This window comes from Quercus lobata, chromosome 10 (assembly GCF_001633185.2).
Source record: "Quercus lobata isolate SW786 chromosome 10, ValleyOak3.0 Primary Assembly, whole genome shotgun sequence".
NCBI classification, from domain to species: domain Eukaryota; kingdom Viridiplantae; phylum Streptophyta; class Magnoliopsida; order Fagales; family Fagaceae; genus Quercus; species Quercus lobata.
The window spans coordinates 46,331,713-46,346,900 of NC_044913.1; the positions used below are offsets into that span (position 1 = coordinate 46,331,713).

Genomic DNA, 15,188 nt, shown 5'->3' on the forward strand with positions numbered 1-15,188 from the left:
TAACTCAGTAATGTCTGAAACAGTTATATCTCTTTCTATATTTCTTCTTTCTAAGGGTGCATTTAAAATTTCTATCTTTTTTTGGTTAATTTTTTTAAAATATTATTTTGTGTCTGTCATAGATCTTTCAATTAATTTTAATTTCTTATCAATTTCTTTCTGTAGTCTTATCATTTTCTTTTGGACTATTATTTCTCTGTTCTTTATTGACTAATTCCACTAGACTGTTATTTTGTCTTTCTATTTTTGCCTTTTCTATTTCTTTTCTTATCATGCCTTTTTCTCTTCCTATTTCTATCATATCTAACTTCTTTTGCATTTTTCCCATTGAATTCTCTTCTTTATTAACTAATTCTAGAATACTATCATTTTGTCTTTCTATTCTTCCTATCACTTCTTTTACCATTCCTTTTCTTATCATACATTTTTCTCTTTCTATTTCTATCATGTCTAACTTCTTTTGCATTATATCAATTGGGTTTTCTTCTGTCGATATTCTTTTTACAATTAGCTTTATTAAGTCATCTTTCTTATCATTTTTTCTATATGTCATAGCTATAAGTCTAGTGGTTGATTTTATTTCTTTATCAATTGTCTTTATTAAACTATCCTTTTGTCTTTCAATTTAATTATGCGAATTATTTGTCATGGTTTTTACTAAAGGTGATCTATGATGGAGTTCAAAGTCTCTTTCCTTTTCTAAATGTGAATTTAAAGTTTTCATTTTTTCTAATTTTCATAGATTATCTTTAGTAAAAACCATGACAGATAATTCCCATAATGAAACTAAAAGATAAAATGATAATTTAATAAAGATAATTGATAAAAAAAATAAAATCAACCAATAGACTTATAGATATGACATATAGAAAAGATGATAAGAAAGATGACTTCATAAAACTAATTGAAAAACAACACCGACAGAAGAAAACCTAATTGATATAGGATTATTTTGCTGAAAACTGAAAACATGGTAGCAAAATAATTTTTAAATGTGTAAATAATGTCGTGAGACCCATTTTTAATGAAAAAGTTGCTGAAAAGTAAAATTTGTGGGTCCCATACACTGTTCACGGAACCCACAAACCTTACTTTTCAGCAACTTTTTCATTAAAAATGGATCTATAGTACTATTCACACATTTAAAAATTATTTTGCTACAGTGTTTTCAGTTTTCAATTTTCAACAAAGTAAGTTGTATCCAAACAGACTCATAATGCAAAAGAAGTTAAACATGATAGAAATAGTAAGAGAAAAGGCTATGATAAGAAAAAGAATAGTAAAAGAAGTGATAGAAAGAATAGAAAGACAAAATGATAGTATTTCATATATATATATATATATATATATATGCATGTACATACATAAATACCATCAACTAATTTTATCACAAATTACCAAATATATATATAAAAATAAGACACAACATTTTTCACAACTTTTTTCACAACTATTAGCATGACCTGTGATGATGATATGTGGAAAGTCCACGTAAAAGTGATATTGTTCCCATCAACCATGTTAACAGGCCAACAATTGTAAAAAAAGTTATGAAAAATGTTGTGTCCTACCAATATACATACATACATATATATATATATAAAATTATGAGAGGCTTCACCCATCAAACCTGACTTGAAGGGGCAACACCAACTTTCACCAATAATAAAAAAAATATGGAAAGCTTTAGTGTACACTCAAATCCACACCCAATTTCACAACATGCTTAAGTGTCAACTTGTGATTGATGTATAATAATTCTACTTTTCATCAAGTACCAATAGTGGTCTCATGTATAAGTAATATAATCCAATCACAAATTGACACTCAAGCATATTGTGAAATTGGGTGCAGATTTGAATATATCCCTAGACAAACTCTTTTATGACCACACTATTTGTCACAACTTGTTGACATGTGCAATTGTGATTGGTTGGTGAACCATCACTTTCATAAACCTGACACTTTCTCTCAACCACTCACAGTCACACATATTAGGGTTGTGACAAAAAAATTGTGTCCATAAATTACCCAACAAAATTCACTTAATTACACACTTACACCTCTATCAACCTTGCTTGGGTCCCACCATTACACAAATTTAGAGCAATATAACAATGCTAAGACCACATAAACTTACACAACTTTTACCACAACTCATATAGATAGTCACGGCGAAAGTTGTATACCCTCATGTGGTCTTAGCATTTTTCAGTGATAAAAGGAACCAAAAAACTCCACATAATTTTTTACTTCCGTCTAACACCAATCACACCACTTGTGCTCAAATCACCTTAGCTCAATTGATGCGACTGTTGTGAGATGAAAGTGAAAATTTTCCAAATATTAAGACAGGTCTGTGCTGTGATGGGACCAAGTAGTGCAGTAAACAAGTCAAACCAAGCCAAATATTAAAAATTTAGATTTGTTCATTTAATTTAATTTTAAACATGAAGAGTTTATCACCAAATATTAAAAATTTAAACTTGTTCATTTAATTTAATTTTAAACATGAAGAGTTTATCACCAAATAACTTGATTAACTCATTCTTTTTAAGTATATGGTAAAAGCAGGACTAAAGTCTTTTTACCCCTTTCACAAATCTATGAATTTATTTTTATTAATGTTTATATTATAAATTACAAATAATAATTTGAGATTATATCACATAAACTTATTTACAATCTTATATAGGGTCTGTTTGTATTGCGTTTGCTGCGTTTGCGTTTTACTTTTTACGTTTTTTCCTTTTTTTTTTTTTTTTTTTTTTTGTTCACGCGTTTTCTCCCTCACATAGCCGCAACATTTGACCAGATTTGACCAGAACAGTGCATTCGTGCACTGTTCACGGACCCACAAATTTCATTTTTTATCAATTTTTTCATTAAAAATGGGTCCCACGATACTATTCACACATTTAAAAATTATTTTGCTACAGTGTTTTCAGTTTTCAGTTTTCAGTTTCAGCAAAATAAGTTCTATCCAAACACACACATAATCTAATATCAGATCTTTTAGACAAGTATACATGTAAAAGTACATAAATTTTAAACGAATCTCATACACACAAACTTGTTCATGAACAAGTATTATGTTATGTTTTAGCTTAGCTCATTTAATAGTCAAGCCTAACTGGGGCTTGAGCTTATTTACTAAACAAAGGAACATAAACAAACATTTTCCTAATTAGAGCAATCATCCTTTGTAGATCTAGATTCAAACATATCTATGAATCTTAAAGAGTAAACAATATATATATATATATGCAAAATTAAAATATAAAAAAATGAACTTACAAACAAACCGCTTGAGATCCAAGGAAAGGTGGTGAGGAAAAAAGAGAAGGTAAGGAGAGGGAGGAAAGATCGGAAACCTTTGGCATGGGCGGAGTAGGTAAGACAAACTATCTTTTTTGCGTTTCTTTTGTTTGACAAAAACAAAAACAAAAACAAAAGAGCATAGTAAAAAGTGTGTCCTCCCTACTCGCCCAAGCCACAACCTTCCGAAAATCCAAACTCTCCATTTTCTCCCATCACTACTCATTCATACTCACAACAACAACACACAGCAGCAGCAGCAGCAACTCACAGCCACACACCCCCTTCTGTATTTTAGCCATTTGAGAAAGACTAAAACCTTAGCTACCTGCTCTCTTCGTCACACTCATGGGCCTTATTATATAGTTGGATTAAAGATTCCTTTTTTGCTTGGAAATTGATCTTGTCCGTTCATTTTGTTAGGTGGGTTGTTCCTATCTACTTTTTCTTTTTTCCATGCATGTGGGTCCACGTGTTTCCTATCCGAATTTCTTTTTAGTCTGTCTGTCAACAACTTGGAAGATGCGAAATTAACTTACTATTAAAGTCTAGTGTCAGGACACGGACTTTGTTAAAGTCTTGAAGTTATGGAAAAATTTAGGCCGTTTCTTTTAAGTTACGTGGAGACATACGTAAATGAGAAGACGTGTGAAAAATATATATGGTAGTGTTTAAAGGCTAGTTTGATAAAGAAGTCTGAGTAATATTGTTTGTGTTTTTTTGAAATATATGTGAATGAAAAAGTGTATAAAAATACGTGTAATATTATTTAAAACTAAAAACATATATTTAAATGCTCTATTAAATTGATCTTAAATCATAGTTTTTATTATTTAAAAACCGTTATTAAACAAGGCCTGTGACAAACTACCACGCAACTTCAACGTCACAATTTACAATAAGATGAAGCACCAAATAGTGAAAAAAATTTAATGGTTGTATAAGTGATTGAAAATTACTCATAGAATGTTATATAAAAGTTGTAATAAAAATTTGTGGAATAGTTTATGGTTTTAGAACCGGCTACAAATATGAACAATATTTATAAGACCACAACTTACTATGTGACAAGTTATGAGTAATGGAAAAAAAGTGATAGGTTCATACATTCTTCACTCATAACTCGTCACATGGTTAGTTTATGGCAAAAGTTGTATAAAAAGTTGTGGATCTAGCATCTTTTGGAAAATATTTTCAAAAAAAAAAAAGCACAACTTTTCATGTGAAAGTAAAAAATAACTGATCGCAATTTCTCACGTTGAGAGGTGTAGCAAAAATTATGAATTTGTTTGTAATACTATAAGAATTTATCAGCCATGAGTAGCGAGAAAGTGTTCACGGCCAATCCATCCTTAAGTTGCAACAAAAAATCAAAAAGTCTATCTCCACAAATTTTGCCACATATTTTGCCATAATTTTATACAATGTTAATTGTGAGTCGATGTGAATGTGACTGAGGACACACCCAAGAGAGGGCCCCGGGCCCTCACTGGCCCAATTTTTTTTATTAGGTACATTTTGAGTTTTTTATAGCTGGCCTACTTTTTTTCAAAACCTTAGCCCCACTCCTATGATTATTAGCCCGGACAGCCAACTCTATCTCCAAAAAATTAAAACCCATTAGCCATTACTAGCGTGACTAATATTTAAATGAAGCTCAAATTTTTATGTTGACTTTTAAGCCTTCTACCCTCCTCCATATCACCTAGTTTTTTTATTTTTTTTTTTTTTTAAATTAGCTTATGCCTTTTTCTTCTTTCATTATATAGATACATTTTAACCATATCGTATTTTGAAAAATTAATTGTTAATTTGATCATATTTGTATTAAATATATATATATATATATATATATATATATTTTAGGTTTAAAGATCAATATACTAAGTGATATATGGACTTATAGTTTTGAGATCCTTAATAATTTATAATGGTTTTAATCAATGTCATATATACATACATACATACATACACACACACATATATAAATATAATAGTGAAAACCCCGAAATGGAAAACCAAAATAAGCCAATATTGAAATATTCTATTCTAATGGACAAACCAAAATGGTGTTCTTAACATTGTTCATTCATATTCAGATTCTCTAGATTTCTTAAGGTATTCTACCAAATAGATTTCCTTAAATCTTAACCACTCTTTAATGATTTAATAGTCTAGATTCAGCCATATCAGCATTCCATTAATAATAATTTTAATGGTTTTGTTTGCAATATTATTTTATTATTTTAAAAATATTGTTAATGGAATACTGACATGACTGAATCTAGACCATTAATTCATTAAAAATTGTTAGGATTTAAGAAAATCTATTGGTAGAGTACCCTAAGAAATTTAGAGAATCTGAATCCTATTCATAATGCAAAAATTAATATTTTTTAAATTAAATAAATTTATAACTGAGAACTAATAAATCCCACATTGCCCACATTGCTAACTCATAAGACAATTTTTTTTTTTCCGCTTATGGCCCCCTTTAGCTTGAAATCTTATGTCCATCCCCAAATGTGATAGACAGTCAATAACAATCTACCATGTAGAAAAGTTTTGGAAAAGTTGTGAGTTTGTTCATAATAATATAAAAAGTTATCGGATGTGAGTAGCAAGAAAATACCCACCGCTAGTCCATCCTTAAGTAGGGATCACAAATATAATGAGCCAGGTTTTACCCGACCTGCTAAACAATAGGGTTAAGTTTGGGTTTTAAAAATCAAACCCAAAGTGGGTTCGAGTCAAGTCCGGGTTTTATGCATACCCGACCCGAACCCGACCTGTATACATATATATTATTAAAAAAATTTAAAAACCCTAGTATAAATACTCCTCTTTCATTTCATATCATTTTTCTAAACCTAACCCTCAATCCCTTATCTCCTAGTTGCCCTCTCTTTCTCTCTCTCTCACCGACGGCCACCCTCTCTCGACCTCACACAAACACTCCTCTAACGGCCTCACAGCCCCACTGTCTCGTTCAGCCTCACAGCCTCATTCAGCCCCACAGCCTCACTTAGTCTCACCGCCCTTTACCTTTCTCACTCTCACTTCCATTTTCACTTAACCACCCCTCACCAAGTCATCCTCACTCTCATTCACTCATTGACCCACCCTTAACTTCACCCTCACTCTCATCACGTGGTGGTTGCTATTTGTCACATTGGAGCACAGGATTGTTAGATCAGAGAGATGTGATGATCGGAGGACGGGATCGTGTTTTTGTTTGTGATTTGTGTGTGTGTGTGTGTGTGTGTGTTTTTTTTTTTTTTTTTTTGATGTGATGATTGTAGCACATGATTTTTTTTAATAAGTGAAAAATCTATATTGACAAAAAAGAGCCAAAAAAACAAGTTGATTTGTGTTTCTGTTTATATTTATATTTGTGTTTGTGATTTGTGTTTCTATTTCTGTGGTTGTAAAATTGATTTTTTTATTTTAAAGATTGGGTTGGATTGGGCCACGTCTTTAGATTAGGCCCAGAAGTGGCTGGACAGGGCCTATGGGGACCCGACAAGGTAGGTTTGGGGTTAAAAAAAACCCGTTTATTAAACTGGCTAGGTTCAAGTAACAGTGGAGGGCATGTGGGTCAAGTTTGGGCATCAAAAAACCCGACCCGAACCTGGCCTGTTGCCATTCCTATCCTTAAGTTGCAACAAAAATCAAAAAGTCAATTTACACAAACTTTGCCACATATTTTGCCATAACTTATACAATATAAAGTACTATTGGATTATTTTTCTTCAAATATCACTGGTGATTTGATGTGTAAATGATGTGATCCAATCACAATTAATCCATGGTTTGGGTGGATTGAATAATAGATAATAAAATGTTGTTAGTGGTGGGGTTAAATATTTTAGAGTAGTGCTATTTATTGGTGTTACAAACTGTACTATATTGAGCTTACAAACTGATGTGTCATCAATAAAAAAGAAGCGATTCAAATATTCAATAATGAAATGGTTAAAGCATACCAATCACACTCATTATCATATCTATTTTTTAATTTTAAATAGTAAAAGTATTTTCATTATTTTATAATTGTTGAGGTGATGATCAATAGATTATAAAAGAGAAATGTTAAGTCTATAATATTTTCACAACAAATCCTAGATAACAGCTAATAATAGCTTATTACTGATATTATTAGCTGTTACTGATAAGCAAAAAAGTAATTCAAGTAGTGAGACAAGATTATAACCAATTATCATCTAAAATTTGTTGTGAAAATGTTATAAACAGAGCATTATTCATTATAAAGTGATGTTAGTGATAAGTCAAAATGAAAATTAATAAAAACATGTCAATTCAACTGTTGTGAAAATTATTATTATTATTATTATTATTATTATTATTATTATTATTATTATTATTATTATTATTATTATTATTATAGTTACAATAAGAGAAGGGATTTAAATCTTAAATGTCTCTGTTAGAAACACCAAGAATTGCTAATTGTGCCAATAACATTACTCATAAAGTAGAAAAATGAATAAATATAGTGACAATTTGATTCTTCATCACTGTAGTAACTAGTAAATAGGATAGGAGAGAAAATAGAATTTATTTCTTCATCTTTACAAAAAAAATAATAAATAAATAAGAGTTATTGGGTGGAATTGAACCGGTGGAAAAGAGATAGATGGGATAGTGGCAGATTCTAAAAAATGACATTGTTTATCACTTTTAAATTGGGAAGTAAAACACCCAATTTTTTGTTTAGAAGACACCCTTATTATTCTTTGGCTAAAGTGCAAACTACATCTCTTAAGTTCGAGGATCTTTGGATTTTACATACTGGATTTTCAGAATTTGAATTTTACCCCCTGAATTTATATTCTGTTTGCATCAGTAGTCTCTCCGTCCATATTTTTTATTAAGTGTCACATAAACTTGCCACACATGTTTAATATGTCCAAAAAAATAAAGTCATGGCATAATGAAAATGACATTACATAATGAAAACAGCATGGCATTATATTATTTGAGTCAGTCTACGAAATTTTGTACCAATACTTAATAAATAAATTATAGTTGAAATTATATTATTTGATTTGCTTAAATAGAATGATTTTGATGTATAAACTTATAAAATTATATTTACAGACCTTTAATTGTTTAATAATTATCATTTTCATTTTGAAATGGATTCTATATATTTATCAATAAATTATAAGTACTAATTTGATAATTTAGGAACTTATTTTCAAACTTATAAAATCAAACATTTAATATAATTTTAATATTTGGTACAAACACATAATACTCATCACACCCCTAGGTATTTTTGTAATTGAAAAATGTAGTAATCTCAAATTATAATAGATACAAATTATTAACTTTTTTCCAAAAAAAATAGAAGAACTTCTGAGCACGTGCATGAGCGCGTGCTTAGAGGCTAGTTTTCTATAAAAAGTTTATAAAAGTATTTTCTAAATTAATTTTCTTAGGGCATTGTTTACTTTTCCCATTAATTTTTTAAAACCTTTTTTCATTGGAAAAAGTTAACAAATATCTTAAGAGTATTGGTTTATAATCTATTTCTAGAAATTTTTTATGGAAAAAAATGTATTTAAATTTTTTTACAACTTTTTATATTTTCCAAGAAATTGTGATTGAAACTTTTCTAAAATAGTCCATTAACAAATACTCTCAAAGGCTCTTCTATTTTGTTTTTTGGGAAAAAAAAGTTAATAATGAGATCTTACACCAAATTGGCAATAAAGTCATTTTTCGGGAGTGCATGTGTTCACTTTTTAGTTCTCGTCTGCTAGATTTCATCATACTCGTGATTGGCAAACAAATAAATGTCATTTGCAAACATAAATCACAAATGGTAAAAAATATAATAAAAAAAAAATTATATCAACCAAAAAATAGAAAAGTTTTCGGGCGTGCAATGAGGCTAGTTAAGTGATAAAAGTAGAACTATCAACCTAAAAAAAATACAACCATCAAGTGTCTCAAGAATATTGGCAAATAAAAGAGATTGGAAGGATTCACCCACTCAATAAAGATTTGAAAAATAAAAGCTTTTAATTAAGAATAGTTTTTTTTACGATCCCTAAAACTTCTAGCATTTCTCTCTCTAAAGTGCGGAGACCCACTGCTGTTGAGAAATCTGACAAAATATAACATATCCTCATCAAGTCGATCTCTTGTTATACGACAATTCCCAAATAGTAATGACAATAGATGATAGTGTAAAACAAATAGATTTCTAGATCAGTAGCAAAAAAAATTAAAATAATTGGATCAAAACACTCACCACCATTGTAGTCTTATGGCCATTAATCTAATGAGGAGGAAATAAGGATGGTCAAATTTCTGTCAAAAGTGAAGACCTATCTTCTTCTTCTTCTATTTTTTTTAGAAGAAAATTTAAGATCTGATAGGACAATTTTGAATGTGGGTAGCTTTAGCAAGAACTTTGTGTGGGGAATAGGTTCTTGTTTTTCGGCTTGGGTGGTAGTTAGAGATAGAAGCAGGTCTTTTGAAATTTGTAATTGCACGTTGTTGGCTTATTTTTTAGGCATTTTAACTTGTTTTTTCTTTTTTTTTTTTTTTTTTAAAGTAAACGTATAGTTTCTTTGAATAAGTGGGTTAGTAGGAGAGTGATCTTATTTTGTAAGAAATGTTTTAGGTGAGAGTTAGAGATATATTTTTACAGTGTTGTCTTTTAGTTTTGTTTCTACTTAAACCTAGGAAAATCGGGGCATTTTAGAATCAAAAAAAATTCGGTCCAAACAGAGGATGCCCCTTAAATAGTAGTATAGATAATTATACTTCTATTCATGCCGTCTACATATAAATATATAATATTTTATAAATTTAAATTGAGTATCAAACGCTTGAATGTATGGCTATGCAAAAAAAGGGTCTAACCAGTCCGACTTGCACTGACCCGAATTAAGTGAGACTAGGGCTGTCCATCCAATCCGATGACCCGACCCACCTGAAGGTTCCGACTGGATCCGACCCGAAAACCGGCCGATCCGATCAAGTCACCGGTCGACAGTGGGTCATTTGTTCCAAAAACCGACTCCGACGGGTCAGTCTCAGTTTTCCTCCCCAAAACCTGATCCGACCGATCTATTAAGAATTTCCAACAAAAAATTTCCAGAATTCGGCATAAATTTCCAGAATTCGACGAGATTTTCTAGATTTCGGCCTCAAATTTCTAGATTCTGACTTCAAATTTTCAGATTCTGGCAACAAATTTTCATATTTCGACGACTTATGAAGTAGATCTAGTGATATTTCGTCCAAATCTAGTGAAATCTCACCAGATCCAGCGAGATCTCAACAGATCCGGTTAGATCTCCGTTGGATTTGGCGTTTTTTCACCTAAAATCAACTATTTTGACTAGATTTTTCACCGTGGATGGTTCCGACCGAATTAACCGACCATGTTTCCGGTGCAAAACTGACCGCGCCGATCCAACTCCGTTGCCGATCAGCGGCGGATCAAGATTTTCTCAACCCGATTCTATCGAGTTGGTCTCGGGTTAGGCACAAACTCGACCCGGACTAACCCGTGGACACCCCTAAGTGAGACGAACTAAGTTTGGCTGGTTAAATAGATAATTTAGAAGGTTGGATTGAATAGCAAGTTGAGATATTTCTAACTTGCCACAACTCGATCTGTGCTCCTAATTAATTTGTCATGTGACAAAACTATACCTCACATATGCACTTGATTTCTCTCATCTCTTTCTTTCTTTTTATTTTATTTATTTTTTTCCATTTTCACATTTCTATTCCTTAATAAGCTCCAGCTGCTCTCTCTAAAATTTTGTTGTTATTCTTACTCTATATACACGTCTAATAAAATTTCAATCATTCTAATGAAAAATAATGTATTATTTGTAATTATTTTTAATAAAAGTTGAAATTTTCCCTTTTTTTAATTAATGGAGCAAATAATTATCTAATTTAATTGACAATAATTTAATTTAGTCAATTGAATTTGTCAACCCACCTAATTGAAACCGTTAAGATTTTTAACCAACTTGCATGTTTTATACATTGATGGGTTAGTGGTGAATTGAAATTTCTCCAACCTACTAAGGGCAGGTTGGTTAAAAATATTGCTCTCCACCCGCCTAACCCAATTAATGCACACTCTACACAAGTGTATTCCGCTCGATTCATTGAATAGTTGAGTTTAAATTTGAGTTTTGTTTAAATACTAAATAAACAAACATAAATAAAATATTTATTAAAAATAAAAAATAAATAAAAAAACCTAACTCCAGCATTTTATAACTGGTTGTTATTGTCATTCATCTTCTGATCTGCGCCATTTCTCAAATCAAACAGTAACCCCCCCCCCCCCCTTCTCTCTCTCTCTCTCTCTACTGTTGGTTTCGATTCGGTACTGTTTGGTATTGTTTAGAATTTTGAGGCCAAGTGTTTGAGTATTTGGGTAAATCAGGTGCTATCATTGTCTCTGATTAAATGTTCATTCCTCTTGTCGTTTTTGGTTACTCTATTGTCTTTTATCTTAACCCTCTAATCAATTGGATAAAGTTTTGCGATAGTAAAAGATTTTTCTTTTAGAAAATGAAAACACAGCTCTGCTTTTGGCAGTTTCAGTGTAATGCTCACAAGGTGTTTGACTTTATGCCGCAGAGAAACTCAATTGCAATGAAACAAGAGCAATGCTGCTAGGCAATCATTGGTTACTGTTATCATTATTTATTAGAAGAAAATGGCGCAGTGCTTGCTTTTCAATAGGGCTGGACAATTTGGTTTCGTTTACAGATATAAGAAAGGATTTGATTACCAGCAAAAGTGTGGTCTTGTTAATGTGAAGTTGAAATGGGCGAAGGATAGGGCACTAGATGGTGTTGTTGCTGGTGAGAGGGATGTTAGAGCGGCTTGTATTCTTGTTTCCATGATCTCTTCTACTCGTCAGTGTCGCCTTCCCATATACCACCTCTCTCATCGTCGTGGACAGCTTGGTCTTCCTCATGATCTTAAGCTCTCTACTTTTGTTAGGAGATACCCTTCTGTTTTTCATGAGTCTTATGTTTTTGATAGTGGGGGCACTCGTGTCCCGTGTATCGGATTGGCTCCTGAAGCGTTGGAACTCCACGGGGAAGAGCTTAATGTTTTTGAGGAGAATCAGATGGATATTATCAATAGGCTCCGTAAACTGCTCATGCTCACCAGAGAATGGACACTTCCTTTACAAACTATTGACCAGCTGAAATGGGACTTGGGGTTGCCATATGATTACCATGCTTCCTTGATTCCATATCACCCTGAGTTATTCTCTTTGGTCAACCTTCCTGACGATCGTGTTGGGTTGAAACTCTTGTCCTGGGATGATGAACTCGCTGTCTCTGAATTGGAAAAGAATGCCGCTTTACAACAGAATGAAGAAGACATGAAAAATGGTTGCTTAGCCTTTCCAATTGGATTCACCAGAGGTTTTGGGTTGAAACGAAAATGCATGGACTGGTTGAAAGAGTGGCAAAGGCTACCTTATACTTCGCCATACACTGATGCCTCCCATTTGGATCCCCGCACAGATGTATCTGAGAAGAGGATTGTTGGAGTCTTTCATGAGCTTCTTCACCTAACCATACAAAAGAAAACTGAGCGCAAGAATGTGAGCAACCTCCGTATGCCTTTGGCCCTGCCCCAGAAGTTTACCAAAGTGTTTGAGCGCCATCCTGGTATTTTTTACCTCTCTAAGAAGAATGACACTCAGACGGTTGTTTTAAGGGAAGCCTATGACCGCCAGAAACTCTTGCAGAGACACCCCCTTGTAGAAATCAGGGAAAGATTTGCAAGCATGTTGAGGAAAGGTCTGCTAGATAGGAGCAGGGGGTTGTACAAGACAAGTGAAGATTCTGATCTAGAACATGAACGATTAAATGATGTATATGATGATGAAATGAGTGATAATCAATGCATATCTGAAGAGGAGTCTTACTGTGATTTGCTTTCTAAATATGATTCAGATGAGCCTATACATGACCCTCGTTGAGTTATACCAATACATTTAGTGCCAAAGAATTAAATTGAGATTTTGAAAATATGCAAAGCACCAAGTGACCACATATTTTGTCCAGTTAGTGTATAAATTTGTCAATGCAATCTGTGAGCAATTCTCTACTCCCATGCGGCATCTCATTAAAGATTATAATTATCAATAATCTTGTTATTCCCAATCTAATTGAAATTTGTGTATCAAGTTTGGAGTTATCTGCCTATATTCTTGATTATTTGATGAGGAAATATAGAATAAATATAATTAAGTTGGTTGTTGAAGTTAAAAGAAAGGATTCATCCGCTCTGAAGTTTTGAAAGTGGAGCTACTTATGTTGTATCTGGGATGAAAGCAGAGGAAATCTACTTGGAGTAGTACCCAGAAATGTAATATGTTCCCCAGAAGCTCCATTGGCTGTAACTTGACTTCGGAAACTTTTGTGAGAGGATCAATGCTTGATGATAACTTACATTTTACGTTTAGAGGTGCAGCAAGCAACTCATCTTACTTCTACATAGTGAGGTGAGCCTGGATGAGAGGATTACATTATCTTAGTTGTTGTGTTTTATTATTTTTGTTGAAACTTTTGGCATTTAGTACAAGTATCATGTCAAAAAGTTGTTCACACTCGGTAATCAAAATTTGGAGTTTCAAATCACCATCATCTAATCATCTTTGATAGTTGTCCCATGAAAGGAAGATTGTGTCATAGCCTGAGTACTGCAATTTCATAGCCTGACATTATTGCATCTCACATATTATCCATTTCATGTCTCACTTGCTATCTTACTGCACATCAATCTTCCAAAAGAAAAACTATGAAGGTTCTGCTTTGGCTAAATCCTCCACAGATGCTAATAACCCTCTTGCACCTTTTCCCAGAACAAACTAATCGTAGAAAATCATCACTTCTTTCAATGATCCTCATCATAAAGACTAATCCCGCTTCCTCCACCGTTACTTTGTAGGATTTCGTTTCAATATAGATTATAGAAGTATAGAACTCCCTTGACATCTTATTTCAAGAATTGGTGATGTACATACTTTTTCTCCACTAAAAAAGGTTCCAGAAAAGGTTTCTGACCAACCAAGCGGTGGCTTAAGAAAAGAGTGAGGACTTCATTGAAAATGAAATTTACACCAATGCACCGGATTAACTATCGAACAATGCCTTATCTTGTGATACCCAAAATAAATAAATTGGGTTAATAAATTGATTACAAATTTAATTGAGGTCAAGGAGAAAATTTTAATTTTATAGAAATCATATTCTAGAATTCAAATGCCCCACCCCAACTATTGATGTAAAAAAAGGGGTTAGAATTCTATAAATTCTTTTTTCTATTGATTCTATTGTTTAGAGAGAAAACTTACCCCAGGATTCAAATAATCCAATTTGAGGCGAAGTGTCTTTAGGATTCTAACTTGATTTTGGCCATGAGTGAATTGGACTAGACTTGTTCTAACATTTTTCTTGTGAGTTGGACCTTTTAAAAGGTTTGACATTTGCATGGATGGAGATAAAACCCTCGGTCCCTAACTCCATATGGTTTCTCAGTCCCCTTTTTTTAAAGGCGTGGAGTGTTGTGCAAGAAGATGTTACAAGTGCCATTCAATCTTTATTCAGGTCAGGTACCACTTATTATTAGGGAGGTAAATGCCAGCATCTTGTCATGAATTACTTAGGTTCCCAAGCCATCTAAAATGGGTGATTGTAGACCTATCTATGTTGTAACATAATCTATAAATGCATTACTACAGCCTGGGCCAGTAGGATTTAAGGCTTGTCTTAAGTATATTGATTGGTCAGCACCAAACCACACTTGTCATGGGAAGGAATATCAAAGAGAAT

At 32.5% G+C, this 15,188-nt stretch overlaps 1 protein-coding gene across 1 annotated transcript; it reads left to right on the forward strand.

The window, feature by feature from the left end:
- The first annotated feature begins 11,649 nt into the window (after positions 1-11,649).
- LOC115962968 (protein WHAT'S THIS FACTOR 9, mitochondrial) lies at positions 11,650-13,528 on the forward strand. Its single transcript, XM_031081856.1, has one exon. The coding sequence runs from the start codon at positions 12,047-12,049 to the stop codon at positions 13,331-13,333; it is 1,287 nt and encodes a 428-aa protein (XP_030937716.1). The 5' UTR covers positions 11,650-12,046; the 3' UTR covers positions 13,334-13,528.
- The last annotated feature ends 1,660 nt before the right edge of the window (positions 13,529-15,188 follow it).